The sequence below is a fragment of the Colletotrichum navitas genome (genome assembly GCF_030913465.1).
Source record: "Colletotrichum navitas strain CBS 125086 chromosome Unknown LY79scaffold_10, whole genome shotgun sequence".
Classification (NCBI taxonomy): Eukaryota; Fungi; Ascomycota; class Sordariomycetes; order Glomerellales; family Glomerellaceae; genus Colletotrichum; species Colletotrichum navitas.
The window spans coordinates 24,267-42,111 of record NW_026850556.1 but is presented as its reverse complement, the minus strand read 5'-3'; the positions used below and the strand labels follow the sequence as shown (position 1 = coordinate 42,111).

The 17,845-nt window shown below is 58.2% G+C and overlaps 6 protein-coding genes across 6 annotated transcripts; 3 read left to right on the top strand and 3 right to left on the bottom strand.

Moving 5' to 3' along the window:
• Positions 1-243: 243 nt before the first annotated feature.
• LY79DRAFT_666969 (uncharacterized protein) lies at positions 244-724 on the top strand (the record flags this gene model as incomplete). The annotated part of the gene is made up of 2 exons (XM_060563306.1): positions 244-305; positions 364-724. 2 exons carry the CDS (start codon positions 244-246, stop codon positions 722-724), a joined length of 423 nt encoding a protein of 140 aa, XP_060417626.1.
• Positions 725-1,594: 870 nt separating this feature from the next.
• Positions 1,595-5,003, top strand: LY79DRAFT_31073 (uncharacterized protein). Its single transcript, XM_060552337.1, has 6 exons — positions 1,595-2,214; positions 2,292-2,372; positions 2,430-2,474; positions 2,538-3,519; positions 3,580-4,497; positions 4,575-5,003. Exons 1-6 carry the CDS (start codon positions 1,764-1,766, stop codon positions 4,756-4,758), a joined length of 2,661 nt encoding a protein of 886 aa, XP_060417625.1. The 5' UTR covers positions 1,595-1,763; the 3' UTR covers positions 4,759-5,003.
• An 872-nt stretch (positions 5,004-5,875) lies between these two features.
• On the bottom strand, positions 5,876-7,498 carry LY79DRAFT_587674 (uncharacterized protein; the record flags this gene model as incomplete). The annotated part of the gene is made up of 2 exons (XM_060560801.1): positions 5,876-6,950; positions 7,029-7,498. 2 exons carry the CDS (start codon positions 7,496-7,498, stop codon positions 5,876-5,878), a joined length of 1,545 nt encoding a protein of 514 aa, XP_060417624.1.
• Positions 7,499-12,198: 4,700 nt separating this feature from the next.
• Positions 12,199-12,821, top strand: LY79DRAFT_542675 (uncharacterized protein). Its single transcript, XM_060557015.1, has one exon. The coding sequence runs from the start codon at positions 12,628-12,630 to the stop codon at positions 12,799-12,801; it is 174 nt and encodes a 57-aa protein (XP_060417623.1). The 5' UTR covers positions 12,199-12,627; the 3' UTR covers positions 12,802-12,821.
• Positions 12,822-14,224: 1,403 nt separating this feature from the next.
• LY79DRAFT_508714 (ABC1 family protein) lies at positions 14,225-16,300 on the bottom strand (the record flags this gene model as incomplete). Its single annotated transcript, XM_060553973.1, has 1 exon — positions 14,225-16,300. One exon carries the CDS (start codon positions 16,298-16,300, stop codon positions 14,225-14,227), a length of 2,076 nt encoding a protein of 691 aa, XP_060417622.1.
• A 1,085-nt stretch (positions 16,301-17,385) lies between these two features.
• Positions 17,386-17,640, bottom strand: LY79DRAFT_542672 (uncharacterized protein). The gene has a single exon (XM_060557014.1). It carries the CDS (start codon positions 17,613-17,615, stop codon positions 17,397-17,399), a length of 219 nt encoding a protein of 72 aa, XP_060417621.1. The 5' UTR covers positions 17,616-17,640; the 3' UTR covers positions 17,386-17,396.
• Between the last annotated feature and the right edge of the window lie 205 nt (positions 17,641-17,845).

Sequence of the window (17,845 nt, the reverse complement as noted above, 5' to 3'; positions counted from 1 at the left end):
ATCGGGGCCGGATCAACTGTGCTGCTTATTGCCCTCCACATTCCTTTTGCTTGTCTCGACCAGAGAGTATTCGCGACTGCACAGTTCTGATCTACCAACTCTAGTTCCTCTGTGGATCACTAGACCATCCTGGCTGGGCCATCATCTCCAAGCAAGATTTGCATTTGTGGTTGTTGCACCACTCGTACCTGTCCATCTGCCCACCAGCCTTCGTTCACAACACCATTTAGCTTTTTCTTCATCATGGCATCTGCTCTTCCAGCCTTCCCCCGGCTGGTGTTCACCATCTTCGAGCCCATCTCACTGTACGTATCACCCGTTCTTCTCACGGCGCCGTCGAGCTGAAGGTGCATTTGTTTCAAGCGTCGGCGGCTTCTTGGGACCAGTGATCAATCCGGATTGGTTTATATCCGAGCAGATCGTTGGGAGCGCCGGCTCGGTCGTTCCACCCATTCCGGCGTCTGATAATGACCGTCTCGTGGCACTCCAGCTTGGCAACCTCTACCTACTCCTGGCCATGATCGGCCTTGCCGTGCTCAATCTCACGAGCGAGATCAAGGTTGTGCGCGGCTACCTCGTCGCTCTCTGGGTAGCCGACATTGGCCACATTTACGCCTGCTACCACTTCCTGGGTCTCGACCGATTCCTGGACGTTACGCATTGGAACGCCATGACTTGGGGCAATGTGGGAGTAACGGTGCGACCACCCGCCGACCCTCCATGAGCTGCCGTGCTGACCACCGTAGGCCTTCCTCTGTCTAACAAGGACAGCGTACCTTCTAGGGCTCTTCGGCTCAGATAGTTATGCGACGAAGACAGCAAAGAAAAACCAGTGAACATGAACAAATGGATTGAGGAAGGTATGTTCTCCGGGATACCACCGTGTTCTGAGTTGTATGTATAACCTTGTTTCCGGAGAAGAAAGCAGAAAAGGCAGGGATGTGGGAGGGGTTGTCGGTATGAAGCGGTCGATACAGGGCCATGAGAGAGCTGCCGAAGGTGTAGATCTAATCAATCTAAAATCCTCTGATGCTCCGTCTCATATCGTGTAGGCTGTCTTTGCGTCATGGAATCGGCAACAAAGTCAAGAAGACAGCGTGTGTACTTACATGGCCAGCCATTCCTATTGGGGTAGCCTGCCAGAAGAGGCAATAGCTCCCAACGGCCCACGGTCCACGGAAGAACCTTAGACAAACAATGAAAGACTCAATGGCAAGGCGAAGTGCATTGGCAAACTCCAATTCATTTGATTTATTTACCTTAATAATCAAAGAACCGCTGACTAGCATTGCGTCTGCGATGGATAGACAATAGGCGGGATTGATGCCCACCCAACGCAATGGGCTCAGTCTTGTTTCAAGTATGAATCCTCCCACAGGAGGCGCCAACCGCCAGGTTCCACCTCCAACGGCCGCCTAATTGGACCGATAGCAGGCACGACAATTCAAACAATTCAAAAAGAAGACGGTGTTCTTTCCGGAACATGATGCGTTCAATCTATTCGGACCAGATACCATGTGCACCTGTTGTGTCAAAGAAAAGAAAAAAAAAAGGTGCAGAGGGGTTCTGCAGAGTTGAGAGCCAATTGGTTATTCAAACCTTAAGCCCCTCTCGAGCTAAGCAATGTGGATACCTCAGGCAGGCATGTCAATGCACACCTCCAGCGGCTGCCAACACCTGAATGCGCAAGGGTTAGGGTTAGGCCACGAGGGAGCTTGTTTACCTTGACAGATATTCACCACCGCGTCGGTGACGCGACTCCTATGCGATATTTCTTGCACCAGCATACTGCAAGCCCTGAAATGGTCCAGACGAGAGCGGGCCGCGGTGCCTTGTACCAAAATGTTATCGACGTCTCGCCTTCGGCAAGGTTGGCACGACGCGACGCAGGTGTTGACGAGACGGCGGGGGCACGCGCCCCGGCCACCATCATCGCCGCGGCCGCAGGCCCAGGTGTGGGCGCAAAATCCCGGCTGGCTCGGGGCAAGAGCAAAGCAGAGGTTGTCCCTTCGAGCGTTACTGAAGAGGAAGTGGAAGAGGAAGAAGACGTAAAAGGAGACGAAGACGTAAAAGGAGAAGAAGACAACGACGACGGCGATGAAGAAGATGGGAGGGAAGCAGACGAAGAAATCGAAGTCAGAAACGAGCCACCGGCTCGTTTCAATGCACAACATCGTGTCCAGGGCAGCATGAGTCCGCCGCCGAGTGAAAGTGGTGGGTCATCATCTGTTGCACTTCTCATCGAGATGTTGTGAGACGCTGTGGTTGATGGCTGACTGACGCGGTGACAGAAATGGGATCGCAGAGCGTGGTGGGGGCTCAGAGTTATATGACACCCAGATTCGCCAATGCGGAATACACGCGGTATTCAAGTCCGTTTGCACACCCCTCTTCTCATCCTCACAGCACAAACGCTCATGCCGTCTTAGGTGTAGCCCACCAACCAGACCCGGTGCCACGAGGCCACGACGAAGGCAAGATGAAGCCGCATGGCGTCCAAAATCTTACCGGCGCAGCACTGACTGACCGAGTCTTAGATCCGGTGCGTCTGCCAGGAATAGAAGATGATGGCGTCGACGACCCGTCCGAGATGGGCGACACGACGCGCCTGTCCCAAGAGGAGGTCAACGAGAGCCAGTACAGAGAGGAGGCGGAGCTTAAGGAGAACGCCCTCGATTCCCTCTGGCACAACTCTGAGGGGCTTGCGAAGCTGCTCCGGGATCCAAAACCCAAAAAGCAGTCCTGGCAGAGGCTGCTCGATGTGCTCCGCCGGAACTGGTTCAGCACCAGGGTCTTCTTCGCGGCCGAGGACAAGCTGTTCATCGACCTGCCCCGGACCGTCCGGCACATCAGCGAAGAGAACGAGACCAAGGCGCGGGCCGTCATCGTAGGGGCCAACGCAGCGGCGCTGTTGAACGCGCTGTTAGAGGCGGTGCTGGCCGGCCGGGAAGGCGACCTCTTTGAATTGCTCAAGCTTTTGGACGGAGGTTTCCCGATACCATTCTGTCCCAACGATGACTGGGGCCATGATGTCGCCGAGAAGGACGTCGAGCTTGCGCTTGACATCCGGACGCAGAGACTCGTCATGGGGCTCAAAGGCCAACAAGACGAGCGGCAGAATCCCGCCGACGTGCTGGCGGACCTCTTCTGCACCACCGAGGCTTCGGACGATACCGAGGAAGCTTTGCATAGCGGACCCTACAAGGGTGTCGAGGGGCGCCTGGCGGACCGTTTTGGTGAGAGGGCCAGGGCGATCCTCAAACTCGTTAGCGGAAAGAGCCTCGCAGAGGCCATCCGGACCCTAGAGGAGAGGTTCCCTCTCGGAGGGCCGCTCGACGGGCCCCATCAGCATCGCGACGTCGTCGCGGATGGTTTCGTCACCAAAATCTCTGCATGGTGCGGCAAGATCATTGACGATATCGATCAGGGCTTGCGGGGTTTACCGTCACCGCCGAGGGAGTCTTCGCCAACGGATTCCCTGGCCTCGTCTGCGGCGCAGGAAATAGTCCGCAGAGACGTGTACGTCGTCCCCTATCCCGTCCGCCCCGCTGCGACCTGAAAAGCTAACGAGCCCCGCAGACACGAAGACATACTCTCGCGGTCAAACGTGCACCTCCTAGCAACGCTCTCCCGGCAAAGGCAGCCCTCGCAGGCGACACGCTCATCCCCAGCCTCGACGAACCCGCGGCGAGGCACCACCCGTGAACCGACCGTCAACGGCGGCGGCGGCGGCGACGACGATCACGAAGACGACCGTCGCCGCGAAGCGTCTCTCGCGCCCACTGACATTGAAGGGATCCTTGCGGACCTCCCCAGCACCGCAATCTCCCGCAACAACGCCCAGTCCTCGTCCGCCGAGGCCGCTCGTAAGAGCAGCCGCGGTGCCTCCGCCCCCGTAAACACCCCCTTCGTCCGCTCCAGCTTCACCCCCGTCAACGGCGCCAAACGTGCGCGCACCCAGGTCGACGACGCAGACGACGACTTCGAGCACGATGATCGCGAGCCTGACCCACAACGCCGCGCCAGACTCGACCGCGACCGCCACGACATGCCGCCGCCCCCGTCCCGGCCGCAGAAGCGCGTCCGTCTGCCGTCCACCGCACCGCTTCCGTCGTCCTCCGCAGGGCACGCAGACCGCGCCCTACCTCCCAACGGCTCCGCGCCCCTCCTCCCGCCCGCGTCCTCGTGCGGCTCCCTCCCCAGCAGCACCAACAGCAGCGTCGGCTCGTTCCGCGAGCTCAGCGAGATGAACCGCCGCGCCGCCTCCCGCGGCCCGCAGCAGCAGCGCGTCCCCTGGTCTGAGCGCGACACCCGCCGTCTCATCCGCCTCATCGAGTACCACAACTGCCTATGGGCGCGCATCGCCAAGCGCCAACTCCCCGAGCACCGCCTCGACGACCCGGGGCCCGAGGTCCTGGAGGACTGCATCTTCGACCACCCGCGCGACCAGCAGGCCATCCGCGACAAGGCGCGGAACCTCAAGGTCGATTTGCTAAAGTACGTCCCCCTCCTTCTTTCCATACCCCTTCCCTCCCCGAGATTCCGGCCGAGGTCGTACTGACACATGCCCGCAGAGCCGACCTCAACCTCTACCCCGGCTTCGACGGTGTTGCCCTAGGGAAGAAGGAGCGCCAGGTTCTCATTAGCCGCGGCAAGAACCCGGACCGCACCGAGGCCGACGTCGACGCGAGCGGCAACCCGACTCACACCGAGTATGTTCCCCTCGGCGGCGAGTACGTGCCCCTCGGCGGCGACTAAGAGGGTGACGAAGGGCAAGGAGAAGCGCTCGATGCTTGAGGTGGCTCGCCTGATGGCTTCCAGCCGTCTCTTTGCTCCCTGCCCCCACCCTCTTCGTGCACCTCCTCCGCTTCCCTTTCCTGTTGCGAGGAAGGACGCGGCAGCTCGTCGGAAAAGGTAGTGGGCGACGGGCGTAAGGAGGTGGGGAGGAATTTGACGCATGCATCGGGTGGTAGAATCGAGGATACTGGAGCCTCGCTCGGCTCCGGAGACGTTCTCCCCGAGGGGGGGGGACATGGAATGGAATGGTTGATTCTAGCATCACTCAGAACAAAGCCCAGTATTGTCAAGCATCAAGGTTGTTGTTTCTCTTTTCAAAGTCACAGACTGTTGGCTAGGTTGGTACAGCAACTGGGGGGCACGTCCACTGTGAATGAGAAAATCAAACTAAACGGAATATCCGGTCCCTATAAAAAGGCTGCTTTACAGATATCAACCGGCGTCTCCTGCTTAAATCGCCGTTGCCAATCTCAACCCATCTCTGCTGCATCTCTCAAACGTCCACCCGCTGATACTGAACACAAGACTCTCCCCCGCCGACCTGCTTTTCAACCAAGTTTGGCTGATTCCAGCACCTGCTAGACTCCGTCTACTCTTTCTGTCCTCGGGGTCTCGAAGGTCGTTAAAAAAGAAAAAGAAAAGCAAAGCAAGATAGGAAAGAAAGAAGTCTGGTAGAAATACCACCGCTGCTGACTCGGGAGCGGGGCGACGTATTTTCGGTGTGCCCAAAGTACAGTGACCCTCTCTTTCGTGTACAACAGGCGTCTCGGCGGTCATCATACCAACCCCTAGCGTCCGAGGATATCAAAGGGTTTTCGTCATGCGGGGCCGACCTGAAGATACTGTCGTTTCGCCGTATTTTTTGGGTGCCTTCCAACCGTAGAAGTTCGTAAAAGTATGTGACAGAGGAAAAACGGGGGTATGCTGCGCGGGGCTCTCGAAATCTCAATAACAACGACAACGAAAAGTGCACAAAACATGCGCAAGGCCAGTATCGAAAAGACCGGCGGGTGTAGAAGAGAGAAAGGGTATCTATCAGTGACCCCAAGGTGACCTTGCGGGTCGGTTCGAAAGCAGTCTATCGTCGACGGGCATTCGGGCTGCTCTTAAGTCGCGAAGTACGCCAACCTTCATACCACTGCTCCCTGCTGGCTTCGCGAAGTTCAGCCCTCCACTCGCTGAAGACGGCGTCCTTGAGTCTGGTGAAGTCGCAGTGCTCCTCGTTGTAGGGGTCGGCGAAACCCCAGGGAAATCGTCGCCCCAGGACCTCGGGCTCGTATAGATCGGGGCTGATGATGGAGAGCGGAAGGAACGGCACCTCATCGGCTTTCGTCTCTTGCTTCGCCTTGTGCTGGCGGATGGACGCGGTGGAAAGTCGGTTTGAGCCGGGCGAAGCAGGTGTGCCTTCACGTCCTTGAAGGGGAAGTAAGTCCTCTTCGTCGGAGCCAGCCCGCTCGTCCTCTGAGGCAAGCTCTTCCTCTTCCTCAATTCTGGTCGAGTCGTCATCCTCGTCGAGGCCCAATGCTTCGAGAGGGTCCAGGCCCGACTTCTTGATGGTATCCCAGACAGTCTTCTTGAGTATGTTCATGTGCTTGGTGGTGATTGTGTCGGACTTGGCAATGACAGGAATGACAGTCGTCTTGCCGTGGAGAGTGCGAAGTACTTGCAGATCCAAATCCTCGTCCAGGCCGCCCTGGACGCGATCGAGAGGTGCATACTTGCCGTTGTGGCCATTGGACACAGCAGCACCCTTCCCCGACGCCAGGTTGCGGTCGAGGCGGGCAGGGTCGAGAACCATGAAGACGGCGTGGATGTGGGTATCTTGTACACCAGGCGATCGGATCACCTTCATCTCCTCGGTGAAGGTCTCCTCGAACTTGCTCTCCAGGAAGGCCGACATCTCCCTAAGCTGAAGATCGACTACGTTCTTCTCGAGACCTTCCGAATCCCAGAGCGTAAGGCCGACTCGCTCGCCATCAATCTCAGTCTCGAGGTAGTGAGGGATGAAGTTGCCAGAGGGTGGTGACCTAGGAGCCGTGTCCTCCTCGATCTCGGTCCGGCGAGATCTCTTCTTGGGCGGAAGTGCGAGGGCAGTCTTGAGAAACTCGAGGAAAGAAGTCTTGCCAGCGCCGCGAGTGCCAATGACGAGGATGCTGCGGGCGGGTTAGCAGGCAAGCTAGGGCGACGAGGCACGCGTGGCCATGTCTCACGTCTCTGGGGGGGCGACTCACTTGAACGGGGTGGGATCCTTTCTTCTCCGGACCCTTCTAGGGCTGTTGATGGTGCTGATGGCGCTGCTAGCGTAACTGTATCGGCCGCGGTGGGTCATGCTCTCGGTGCGAGCGTACGGGTCGTAGGCGCTGTCGGGAACCGGAGGCATTGGCGGGATGGATCCCGCAACGCTGCGGCCGGGCTCGATGGACGGCCGGGTGGAATAGGCGGTGCCTATGGTGTGGTCGGGCATGACGGAGCCCTCTTCAGAGCGGAGGTCGGAGGGGATCGAGTTGGAGAGCTGGTCATTGGGGTTGTAGAACTCGGGAAGCTTGGGAGGAATGCGAGAGACGGCAGCGAGGCGCTGACGTTCGAGTTCGCGTTCCTGCTGTTGGCGCTGGGCCTGGGCCTTCTTACCACCCTTTCCCAAGTCGCCGGACTTGGAGCGTCTGAGAAGCATACCGAAGCTAGAGCGACGGGGCTGGCTCATTATCTGGGGTCCTCGGCATAAAATCAAAGTTTCAGAGTTGGAAACCGCGAACGGAATCGTTGAATGGAATGCGCGAGCACGCAACCAGCTGCACCGTCAGTCGTGCTTGTTCTTTTGGTTAGGAGTTTTGCTGGGTATGTTGCGTGCAAGCGGCTACCAAGATGGTGTAGCAAAGAGGATCGAGTAGTTCGCTGTGTCGGGTAGCGAAGCTGCAGCTCGACAATTGACGTGTCCGGGAGAGAATACGCTCGGTATTGCTTCGTTTTTTTTTGTGACGCTCGTGCTCGATACAAGTGGAAGGGATTGAGATTTCCTTGGGAAGGAGTGCAAAAGGGGGGGCGATGACCGAACAAGGCAATGGAGGGAAAAAGAGCGTCTAGTACCTGGATCGAGGTCAGCTTCCAAGTGACGACAAATTGGGCCGGACGCAATTGCCAACCACGCAGACGCCCTCCTTTCTCTTAGCCAACCGCAGGAAGTGAAAGCGGGAGGTGCAGGGAGTTGCAGCGGGTGTCTCTGGGCGGCGTCTGCGAAACGAGACGTGGCAGGGAAATGACAGCGAGAGGCGTTTAGGGGTGGGAGGGAAGCCAATGCCAGCCAAGACAAACCAGGGAAAGGGGAAAGATGGAGCAGGAACCAATGCGCAAGTCAAGGCAGCTCCAAAGTCGAGCTTCAGGGGGCGTGGGTGTTCCTAGTGCCCTTCTTCCTCCCCGTGTGGCTGGATTGCGATGCACGACCTTCGTTTAGGCAGGAGATCTGCCGTCAAGGAAGGGCGTGAAGGAGGGGCGGGTTCGCAGCAACAATAAAGCACAGAAGGAGGGTGGTGAGGAGACGGGCGCGAGATTATCGCCGTGATGCGTACTTACCCAAGAAAACAAGTGCCGGGTTGATGAAGAAGGCAGGCTAGGCTAGTGTGGATGCGAAGTCGCTATCGAGAGGCTATAGAAGCAATGGGCGTGAAAGCAGGCAGATGCAAGTGGTTCGGTCCAAGAAGCATAAGCCAGACGTCAGACGAATGAATGGGCGAGGAGAACGAGTGTTTTCCGCTCGAGCGATGAATGAGGAAGATCGGATGAAAGATGGATGGCCGCGTGGGGAGGGTCGTGTGTGGGTTGGGTTTGCGCGCGCGCGCGTGCAAGTGTGAGATGCCCGGGTAGCTCGCACGATGCCGAGGGATGGACAGAGAGTTTGGGCTGGTTGTCGACGAGGGGGACCGCGTTGGATAAGTACCTTGGTAAGGAAAGGAAATAGGCGGGTGAGGGAAGGGAAACGAGCAGATACCTAGGCATGCCAGAGGCCAGGCGGGTCGTGGGATAGGAAAAGAAACAAGGAGGAGTCTCCTTGGTTCACAAATGGCAAATGGAAGGAAGAGGGTTGGGAGACAGTCGCCAGATGCATGCGCAGTCGAGACCCTCCTGGACCTGGACCGGGGGGAATCGAAGAGCGACTGGGAGTGGAATATGACGGATGGCCCAATGCAGCCGCGCGATGGGCGATAAGTGGGCAGGGCGAGGGGAAGCGGGCGGATTGGATGGGGCGCCACGACCAGTGCAATTATGCCAGTGGAGGTGCACTACATACATATACATGCGCAGTATACCAAGTACACGTGTAAGTAGGTAGGTAGGTATGTAGGCAACCTACCTACCTACAGCCCCCAGAGATGGAAACGGAGGGCCAGAATGAGGTCGGTGCCTTTGGTTACTATCTGTACGAGGTAAACCAAGATTACGTAGTTGGAAAAATTGCCAATTGATTGCATCGACAGCCGTTTGTTGCTTACTTGGCCTGTCGGGTTTCTTTTATTGAGGCATGACAATGACAACGGCATGTGAGGTGGTGTTACGGGAACGGAAAAACAGCAGCAGGGCAACTGGCTGATTACCTAGGTAGGTAGGTAGGTAGGTAGGTAGGGGAAGACGGTACGGACACAGGTAGCGAAGGTTCCCCATACTGGATCCAATGTCCCGTCCAATTTGCGCCGACGATACACGCCTGCCTGCCTCTCGGTCGGGATGTGCTCTGCTCTCTGAAGCAACACCAATCCGACTCTTTCATTGGCCAGCGTCGGGAAAGTAGTCCGCACGCAAGCACAAGCACCCTGCAAGTGGTGCAATTCCCCCGACGCAGGTACAGACGGGGCAGCGCCAAACTGGGTCGAGGCCGATGTACCTACCTGTTCTCCATCAGCCTTTGGGTACGGACCGCACGGTACTACGTAGTTTACCTACTACCCTTACAGGTTACGTACCTATGTAGCTAGGTCGTGTAATGGATCACGGACCAAGGAGAGAGCCCCCCCCCCTAAAACCTCTCCGCATTGCGTGTAACGCCCCCTTCTCCTTTCCCAGAGGACCCTCCTGTGAGAGCCAAACTAGTAACGCAATCGGGGGTCAGGGTCGGTGACAGTGACTCCCCCCCCCCAAAAAGGCTTGGTCTCACCACGAGCCACTCACTACGAGTCACGCCCCTCTCCCAGAAACACCGTTTGAACTCTGCTGTCGGGCTGGCCTGGACGCCTTGACACAGAACTAGTCGAGCCGCTACTACGACGTATGGCACGACTTTGGACCGACATAGACCATTGTCTGCTAGTCGGAGCCCAATAATACGCTACGCTAGATGACATGGCGACGGGTATCCGTGTAACACCGTCCAGCAAATGCGGAATGCGATGCGATGCGAAGCCTTCGTGTTCAACCGGACGTGTCCCCCGGGGCCGTATGGCGGTGACCACAGCCCTCGGAATAGGTGATTTATCGGACGACGGCCAACACATGAGACGGGGTCGTGTCGGGGCCAGCACATGGAGGGACGGTCCGTCTGATGGTGAGGATGAGGGTGATGATGATGATGATGACTTTTCCACCCCGTCCTCTCATCTCAGACTGACGGTCGGAACCGTGTCGCTCCCAAACATGACTTGCTGCAGCTGGGCAATCTTTCCCTGGCAAAGAAGAAAAGAGAGATTTCCGGGTGCGCATCTCGGATGCAGATACCTAGGGCCCCCAAGATTGCACCCAGTCTTGCAGTCCCCTTGCCTACCTTAGGTACCTACCTACCTATCCAAACTTCCCCCTTTAGCCTTGAGGTGATGATGAACGACTGGCTAACTGAGGAGAGGTCCCTCTTTCCGCTGAGAGCGTCGAATCTTCCTTACCAGTCGCCTAGTCGATTCTCAATGTAGGTACACTACCTACCTATCCTACCTACTCATCTACCTATCTATGCCTGCCTGCCTGCCTGCCTGCCTGCCTGCCTGCCTGCCTGTCTAGGCTGCAGGGCACGGATGCTATCGTCTTGTCTCCCGAATGCCCACGGGAAAGGTTGCAGGAGGCTGGCATTCCCAGGCTTGCAGTGCAGTCATGGCCATCATCCATCCCATCACGACACCACCCAGACTGCCGCTCTGCTCATTGTCACTCACGGTCCTTCGGATTGTCAACAAGCCTCGCTCACAGCCTCCCTCTCCTCGGCTCGTCCCCGTCATCTCTCACTTGGAAACCGTGACATAATCTCGCCCGCCTCCCCATCCGCCCTTCGTCGGCTCCCATTGCTCGTGGACTGTGGATCGCCGACGCCGAAATAGCCCTTGTTTCACATTGACCACGCCTTTCTTTCATGCCCTCTCGTCCTTCCAAATTGTCCGAGATCGATCGTCGCTCCAAATTTTACATTGTCCTAGTCTGTTGAACAATGCATGCACACAACCTCGGTTCAGGGCCCCCCTAGACCCCCCCCCTTGTTGTTGCCCACTTCTCTCATTTCCCGCGTGGGACCTACTGTTGGTAGCATTTGACTACTCCGTACCATCCATCCACACCCAGTGCTTCGCCGTGTCCCATGAGCCGTGAGACGAGCCATTGGGGGGGAGGGAAGGGGCCTCTTCTCAAGTGGCGCCGAACCGATTGTTCTCCATCATTACACCCCCCGTCACGCTCTATTCGCTAATCATCTTCACACAGCCCCAAGCTTAACCCGACTTCATGCAGGTCCAAGACATGCACGGAAAGTGCATATCGAGATCCCACCCCTTCTTTCTCTCCCTCTCTCCCCCTCCGTTATGTAACTTCCACGGACTGGTTATATGTTCACGGCCTGCCAACCCTGTCATCTCATTCGCCCAGATCTAAAAAGCCTGCTCGTCCAGGCGGCGCCCTCCTCGGCCCGCTGTCATGTAAGATCGACTCGAGGTTGGGCTACAAAGGCCTGGCCAGAGACGCCATGTCCCGTTACTGTGCCCACGTGGAATCCACGGACCAGCTACCCAGGGCTTGGCTGCGCCAACCTCTGCAACCACTGGCGAGTAACACGACCACCCAATGTCTCGAGGCACCGCAAGCTAGCCAACCAGCAGGGCCGTGGCGATCGCAGTGGACGTGCTGGCTCAGCTCAGCCTTACACAGATGAGCCCGCCGACGGTGTCGAGCAAGGTACGGCCGGCGCCCACGAACAGCACCTGCCTGTCTTGCTTTTGCCAGTGTGAAGTTGCCCAATATGCAGAATGTTCCAGGAGCCTCCCCTACTGTGAAGCCTCGTCGCCGCAGGACTCTCACTCTCGCGTCTGTAATTCAGTCTCATTTCATGTCGACGCCGTATTGCATGATTGTCTATCATTCCTTGAGGCCGGACTGCGGCTCCTCTCCTCCGTCTATACTTTCAGCACTGTCGGAGGTGTTGGTTTGTCAATCCTACGTTGTGGGGGCCATAGCTGCCTACCTCTATCATATCAGCGGCTGCTATACTCCCGGCGGAATGCGAAGGCTTCCCCCCCCCTTGAAGACTGCCACCCGGGGCGGTTTCAAGACGGATCGCGTGGGGTTCTCGTTTTGCATCCTTCCAGACGAGTTCTTCTCTCGGGAGGACCGGCAAGCAACGTGTCCATGGACTGGATTCATTGATTCACTTTGTTTTTGTTTTTTTGGGGCATCCGCGCCTCTCGAAATCTTTCCTGTCTATCTCTCGCGACTAGGGATGCCCAGTGTCTCGGAGAGTGCGATCCCGGCACATCCCAAGAGCGGAGGGTGGGCTCGCCTGCTCCGAGATGTTGGTATCCATTCTCTTGCGGCTATCCCCAGGACCCCTAGATAGGGATCGAGGAGCCCCGCTGAGCCACAGACGTATGACGTATGCTCCTGCGAAGATGTGAAGAAAGCCCTGGTCCACCAGGGGCGGATCGTGTATCCGTCGCCAGCCGGACGGACCGGAGAGTAAGCGTGGTGACGCAGGCAGGCGAGTCAGGAACGTATCCCAACTCCGTTCCGCGCCGCTTTCACCGCTGGGCGCTTCTCCAGTTCCAGTAGGCGAGACATCTCGTCTTCGTTCGTCTGCCGTGGCTGAGGTTGTGCCCGGAGAGCGGGACCATGAGCCCACACGGCAACGACGACGCCGTCGTCGTCCAGCCTTGTCCGACGAGCTCCTTTATCCACGGTAGCCCATGTCGCGCCGTAGCGCCCAGGACCTTCATGGACATAAGATTGCAAGATATAGTAATGGACTAGAAGCGATTTCGGTGGTTTCATGTGTGGCGGCAGTGTGTCGGCCTCAACGACCCGTTGTGGTTCCGAGGGCCGGGTGCGCAATGGGCAACGGCGTCGGGGCGAGAGTTCGCTGATGCTCTCCTGCCTAGGATCGGTTGTGTGTGTGTGTGTGTTTGTGTGTGTGTTCGATTCCTTTACCGCCCCTCGCGTAGAACATCCCCGTATGTAAATGCGTGGTTAGAGAAACGAAAAACGGCGGAGCACTCGTGGAAACGTGCATCGTCTGCTGTATGTCGTTCGAGCTGCCCCCTCCCCCCGGGGTGATACTTCTCCATGCTCCTGTCGTGTATAACTCCAAAGCGGGAGTGGCCGAAAAGGCCAAGCATGTACAATCCTCGTTGACGGAGACCTTGCTCCTCGGCCCTTACTGATACCCATCCGACGGCGTGGTCGAGCGTAGGCTGTCCGGTGCCAGAACGAACAATCTATCACAATCCGCCACGGAAGCTTTGCAGGTTGGGAAGATTAAGGAGCAGACTCGGGCGTGAAAACTTGTCTCTCAGTGTCCGCCAAGGGGCCATGGATGATCCGGTTCTACAGACTACGCTGGTTTCCTAAGAAGCGGCTCCGGGGGTCTTGCCGAAGTAAACTGCATGTCCTCTCCAGCGGTTTCTTGCTGATGATATATACTATTCATATCGGTCGCAACTGTAATCTAAGGACATGTAAAGGTAGAGGTAGAATATAGTTTTGAGGTGTCCACCATAGCCTGCCATTATCCTGGGAGGTGAAGGGTACGTCGCCCGGGGTGGAGGGGATAACTTCGCACATGGTTGGGACCTCGTCGAAGCTGACAACCGGGTCGGCCCGAGGGCAGTCAGGCCTGTAATGGTAGCCACCTGGCGTTAGCCCCTAAGCCATCTTTGTTATTGCTCCTTGAATGCCCCAGGCATCGTGCATCGTGATGCGCGGTTAGAGGCGAGGACGGGAAGAAGTGTGTCTCGGCCGAAAATGACCACCACCTGCTCCATACGGCAAGAAACTCGGACCGAACGTGGCTTTTCTTGATAGAAGGAATACAACAGAATAACAGATGAGTGGTATCTTTCCTGTATCGAAACGACGTCTAAAGGACTCTCGCGGCGAGTCTCTAAAACCGCAAAACCGTCAAATGCAAACCTGACCGCGGGCTACCGCAATTCTATAAGAGACACTTCCACTCCCCCCCCCCTCCCTCTAGGAACGTCTATCCCTCAAACACATCATGCTGCAGCTCGACGCCAAAGTCCTGCGCCATGACCTTCATCCTCTTCTCCATCTCGTCCTCCATGCCGCCCCCGAGGCCGAGCCACTGCCTGATCTTGAAGAAGTAAAAGGCCACGTCCGTCAGGGCCAGCACGCCCTTGAACAGCAGGTGCCGCCACGCGTTGCCCGCGCGCTGCGCCCACGGCAGGTTCGGGTCCTGGAACAGGCTGCGGCTCGCCCACTCGCCCATCATCTTGACGCGGTTGACGGGGCTGCCGAAGTACTGGTTGTTGCCCTGCACGATGCGCATGTTGCGGCCGATGAAGACGAGCTCCTTGGGCCACTTCTCCTCGTCCGCCAGCATCTCCCGGATGCCCTGCTTCATCTGCTGCTGCATCTCGTATTGCCGCTCGGCGGGCGTCTTGCCCTCGAGCTCCTTCAACAGCCGGTTGCCCGTCCGCTCGTCGCCGCCCTCGTACGGCCGCAGCAGCGTCGCGCTCGCAAAGAGGTCCGCCGCCTTGATGCCCCACTCGCCGGTGATGCGCTCGATCGTCTTGTTGTCGAACGTCATGAGAGCCTTCCAGAACACGCCGTACTGGTGCCGGAACTCGTCCGACATGTACACGTACAGCCCGTGGTCGATGAGGACGAGCTCCGCGCGCCCGTTGGGCAGCCGCCGGATGAAGATGTTGCCCGGGTGCGGGTCGCAGTGCACCACCCCCCACTTGAAGATCTGCGCCGCGAAGAGGTCGATCATGGTCGTCATGACCTCCTTGCTCGACAGGCCCAGGCCGCCGCGCCCGCGCACGCCTTTCCACTCGGCGCGTTCCGGCTTGATCTGCTCGGCGTGGGGCCGCTCGCGGAGCTCGCGGCGGACGGCGGCCAGGTCGGGCGGCTGGAGCTGCGCGCCCTTGACGCCGGGGGACCCCTTGCCGTAGCCGCCCATCCACCGCCCGTTGATGCCCTGCTTGTCCCGCAGCCGGACGCCCTCGATCCACTCCGTCACCATGACGCGCTTCGTCGACAGCTCCGCGTACACCTTGGGCACGTAGACCCTGCCGCGCAGGCTTTTCTCCGATCGTATGAGCTCGCGCATCGTCTCCGAGTTCTTGGCTTCATTGAGGAAGTCCGTCTCGAGCTCGAGCCGCTCCGTGATAAAGGGCACGAGGCTGTACAACGGCAGGTCGAACCACTTGCTGTAGATCCAGGTGACCGTCTTGAAGGCCCACAGGTCCCAGCTGATTTGCTTGGCAATCTCCCGCTTCTGGATCTTGATGGCCACCTCGCGGCCGTCGGCGAGCCGCGCCCAGTGCACCTGCGCGACGCTGGCGCTCGCCCTCGCGCGCCTCTCCATGACGCCCTTGCCCTCCTCCCCGCGGAAGCTGACGCCGAACACCTCCTCGACGCTCTTGCCGCCAAAGTCCTCGCGGATGACGGCCTCGGCGTCGGACCAGTCGTCCTGCGGCGCGTCGTCAAACATGCGCGCAAACATCTTCTGGAACTCGGGCGGCAGCAAGGCGCTCTGCATGGCGATGGCCTGGCCGATCTTGAGGTACAGCCCGCCGTTGTGCCGCAGCAGCTCTGACAGACGCTCGGCGTTGCGGCGATGCAGGTCCTGGACGGAGCCGCCGGTCAGCGGCTGCGGGCGGAAATTGAGCTTGTAGTCGAGGGCGACCAGGAGGCCCATGCCAAACGTGCGGAGGGTGCGGCCGAACCCGGAGGCGTAGACCTGGCGGTCGAAAAGGTAGATGGAGCCGCCGACGGCTGAGAGGATGAGGAGCCGGCGCAGCCATTTGCGCCCTCGGGGATATGTGCGTGCCTTGCGCGGTGCGCCGAGCGAGGCGGGCGAGGGGGGGACGAGGGCTTGACGGCGCCTGCTCGTGCGTATGTTCGCGGTTCGTGTGTAGGAGAGGAATCGCGGCGGCGTTGTCTTCGTCGTCGTCGTCGTCGGCGGTATCGTCGTCGTCGAAGTACGGAGCGAATGGCGCCCCGCGATGGCGGCGGCGGAGGAGGCAGAGAGGAGACGTCTCTGCGCCGGTGCCCTCGCGGAAAGGCCAGCTATGGTTTGACGTAACATAGCTGGTTACGGATGGTATGCAGAGGGGAAATGAAGCAGAAAGCGAACCATCACCCTCGTTTCGGTTGGAACGAATGGAAGCCGAAGGAGGAGGAAAAAGTTGTCAGCCCGAAGTCGGCACGTACACGCCGGATGCGCCGCTGGTTCCAACAGGATCAATGACGAAGGTCGAGAGCCGCGCCATGGGCCGTGGGCGAATCATGAAACGCACCGAGAAGGTCCGCTCCAATCTGCTTATCGCCGGCCCCACTTCGACCTTTTTTTCGGCACCGGTTGCAGGTGCCTACCTCGGCCCTCCCGCGATGGGCGACGACGTTGTAATTCGGTGCGGGATCGGCACGAGTTGGCTATTCTGGTAGGCAGCTCGGTATTCTCTTTATAATGATGTTGACGGACGATGTGTGGAACAGGAAAGTGATGCTAGCAACCTCTCCAAGACGCCTCGACTGTCATCACGAGCCCTGGTGTCTGTCCTGTCTGGCTGTGCCAGGACGCCTTTTCCGCATCGTTGACCAGTTCGACCTTTAATCCCGCCCAACAACCACCGGGCCACTCCCGTTACCCCCTTGCTCAGTGCTGTGATGTTTCTGAATAAAACCCGATAGAAATACTAGATTAGCCGTATCAGTTCACCGGGTATTTGGGGCTGTCGGGTCGATATCGGATGTTTGCTCAATCCCGAGACCAGCCGGATCGTACGCAGGTCCGAGTCCATCGTCTTCCCGCCAAAACACCCAATATTACGACGAAGCAATTACTCGCCGGGGTGCCCCAAATAGTGACAGCTACCTACACTACAAAAATGGTGCTGTGGGGCGTAGAAGCAGTCGGCCAGACAAATGCCAGACGAATGCCAGCAGACGATCCTTGGGGATCGCCATTCATCGTCAGTTCATCCAGAACCCTGAGGGAGCATCACACATCAACCGCCTCCGCCCCCTGATCGGCCCTGTAACCTCAATGACCTCAGCCACGTTTTCATAACTGGCGACGGCTCTGTCCCGGGATCCAGAGGTTCGCTGACAGGGCCAATCAGCCCTCAGTCTGAAGTGCTTGTTCTGAGGCATGAGGGATCGACTTGGTCCGGTGCCTCAGATCAAGTGAAACAAAACTGAGATTGGAGGTCAAAATTGCCTAAGAACGACGACCAGTCGAGCTCGTGCAGCCTGCCGTACCGTGAACCAAGGAACCCGAAGAATAAGGAATTAAGGGTTTGAACCAGCCTAGCCCCCTCACGCAGCTTAGCGACGGCCGTTCCCGCCACTTTCTCAATGCGCGCCATAGGTACTGGCGTACCTTCATCTGAATTCCTCATAGGAGGGCGCTTGCTTGTCGGGCGAATCGTGGGGGAGTTGCATACTCAATACCACCAAGGAATGCGTTCTGTGGCCCCCTCCCCAAAAGCAAGAACCTTGCAGCGATTCGCCATGACGCATGTATCGGCAGGTTTGACGTTTTCGTTTGGGCTGGAGGGGGGTTCGGTACGGAACGAATGCATCCATGAACCTATTATTCCTGCGCGCCGATTACATACCTACTCAAAGC

Coding starts and splice junctions, on each gene's coding strand:
- LY79DRAFT_31073 (XM_060552337.1), top strand. CDS start 1,764: ATGCGATATTTCTTGCACCAGCATACTGCAAGCCCTGAAATGGTCCAG. Junction 2,475..2,537: donor GCCACGAGGCCACGACGAAG/GCAAGATGAAGC, acceptor ACCGAGTCTTAG/ATCCGGTGCGTCTGCCAGGA. Junction 4,498..4,574: donor CTCAAGGTCGATTTGCTAAA/GTACGTCCCCCT, acceptor ACATGCCCGCAG/AGCCGACCTCAACCTCTACC.
- LY79DRAFT_542675 (XM_060557015.1), top strand. CDS start 12,628: ATGCTCCTGCGAAGATGTGAAGAAAGCCCTGGTCCACCAGGGGCGGAT.
- LY79DRAFT_542672 (XM_060557014.1), bottom strand. CDS start 17,615: ATGAGGAATTCAGATGAAGGTACGCCAGTACCTATGGCGCGCATTGAG.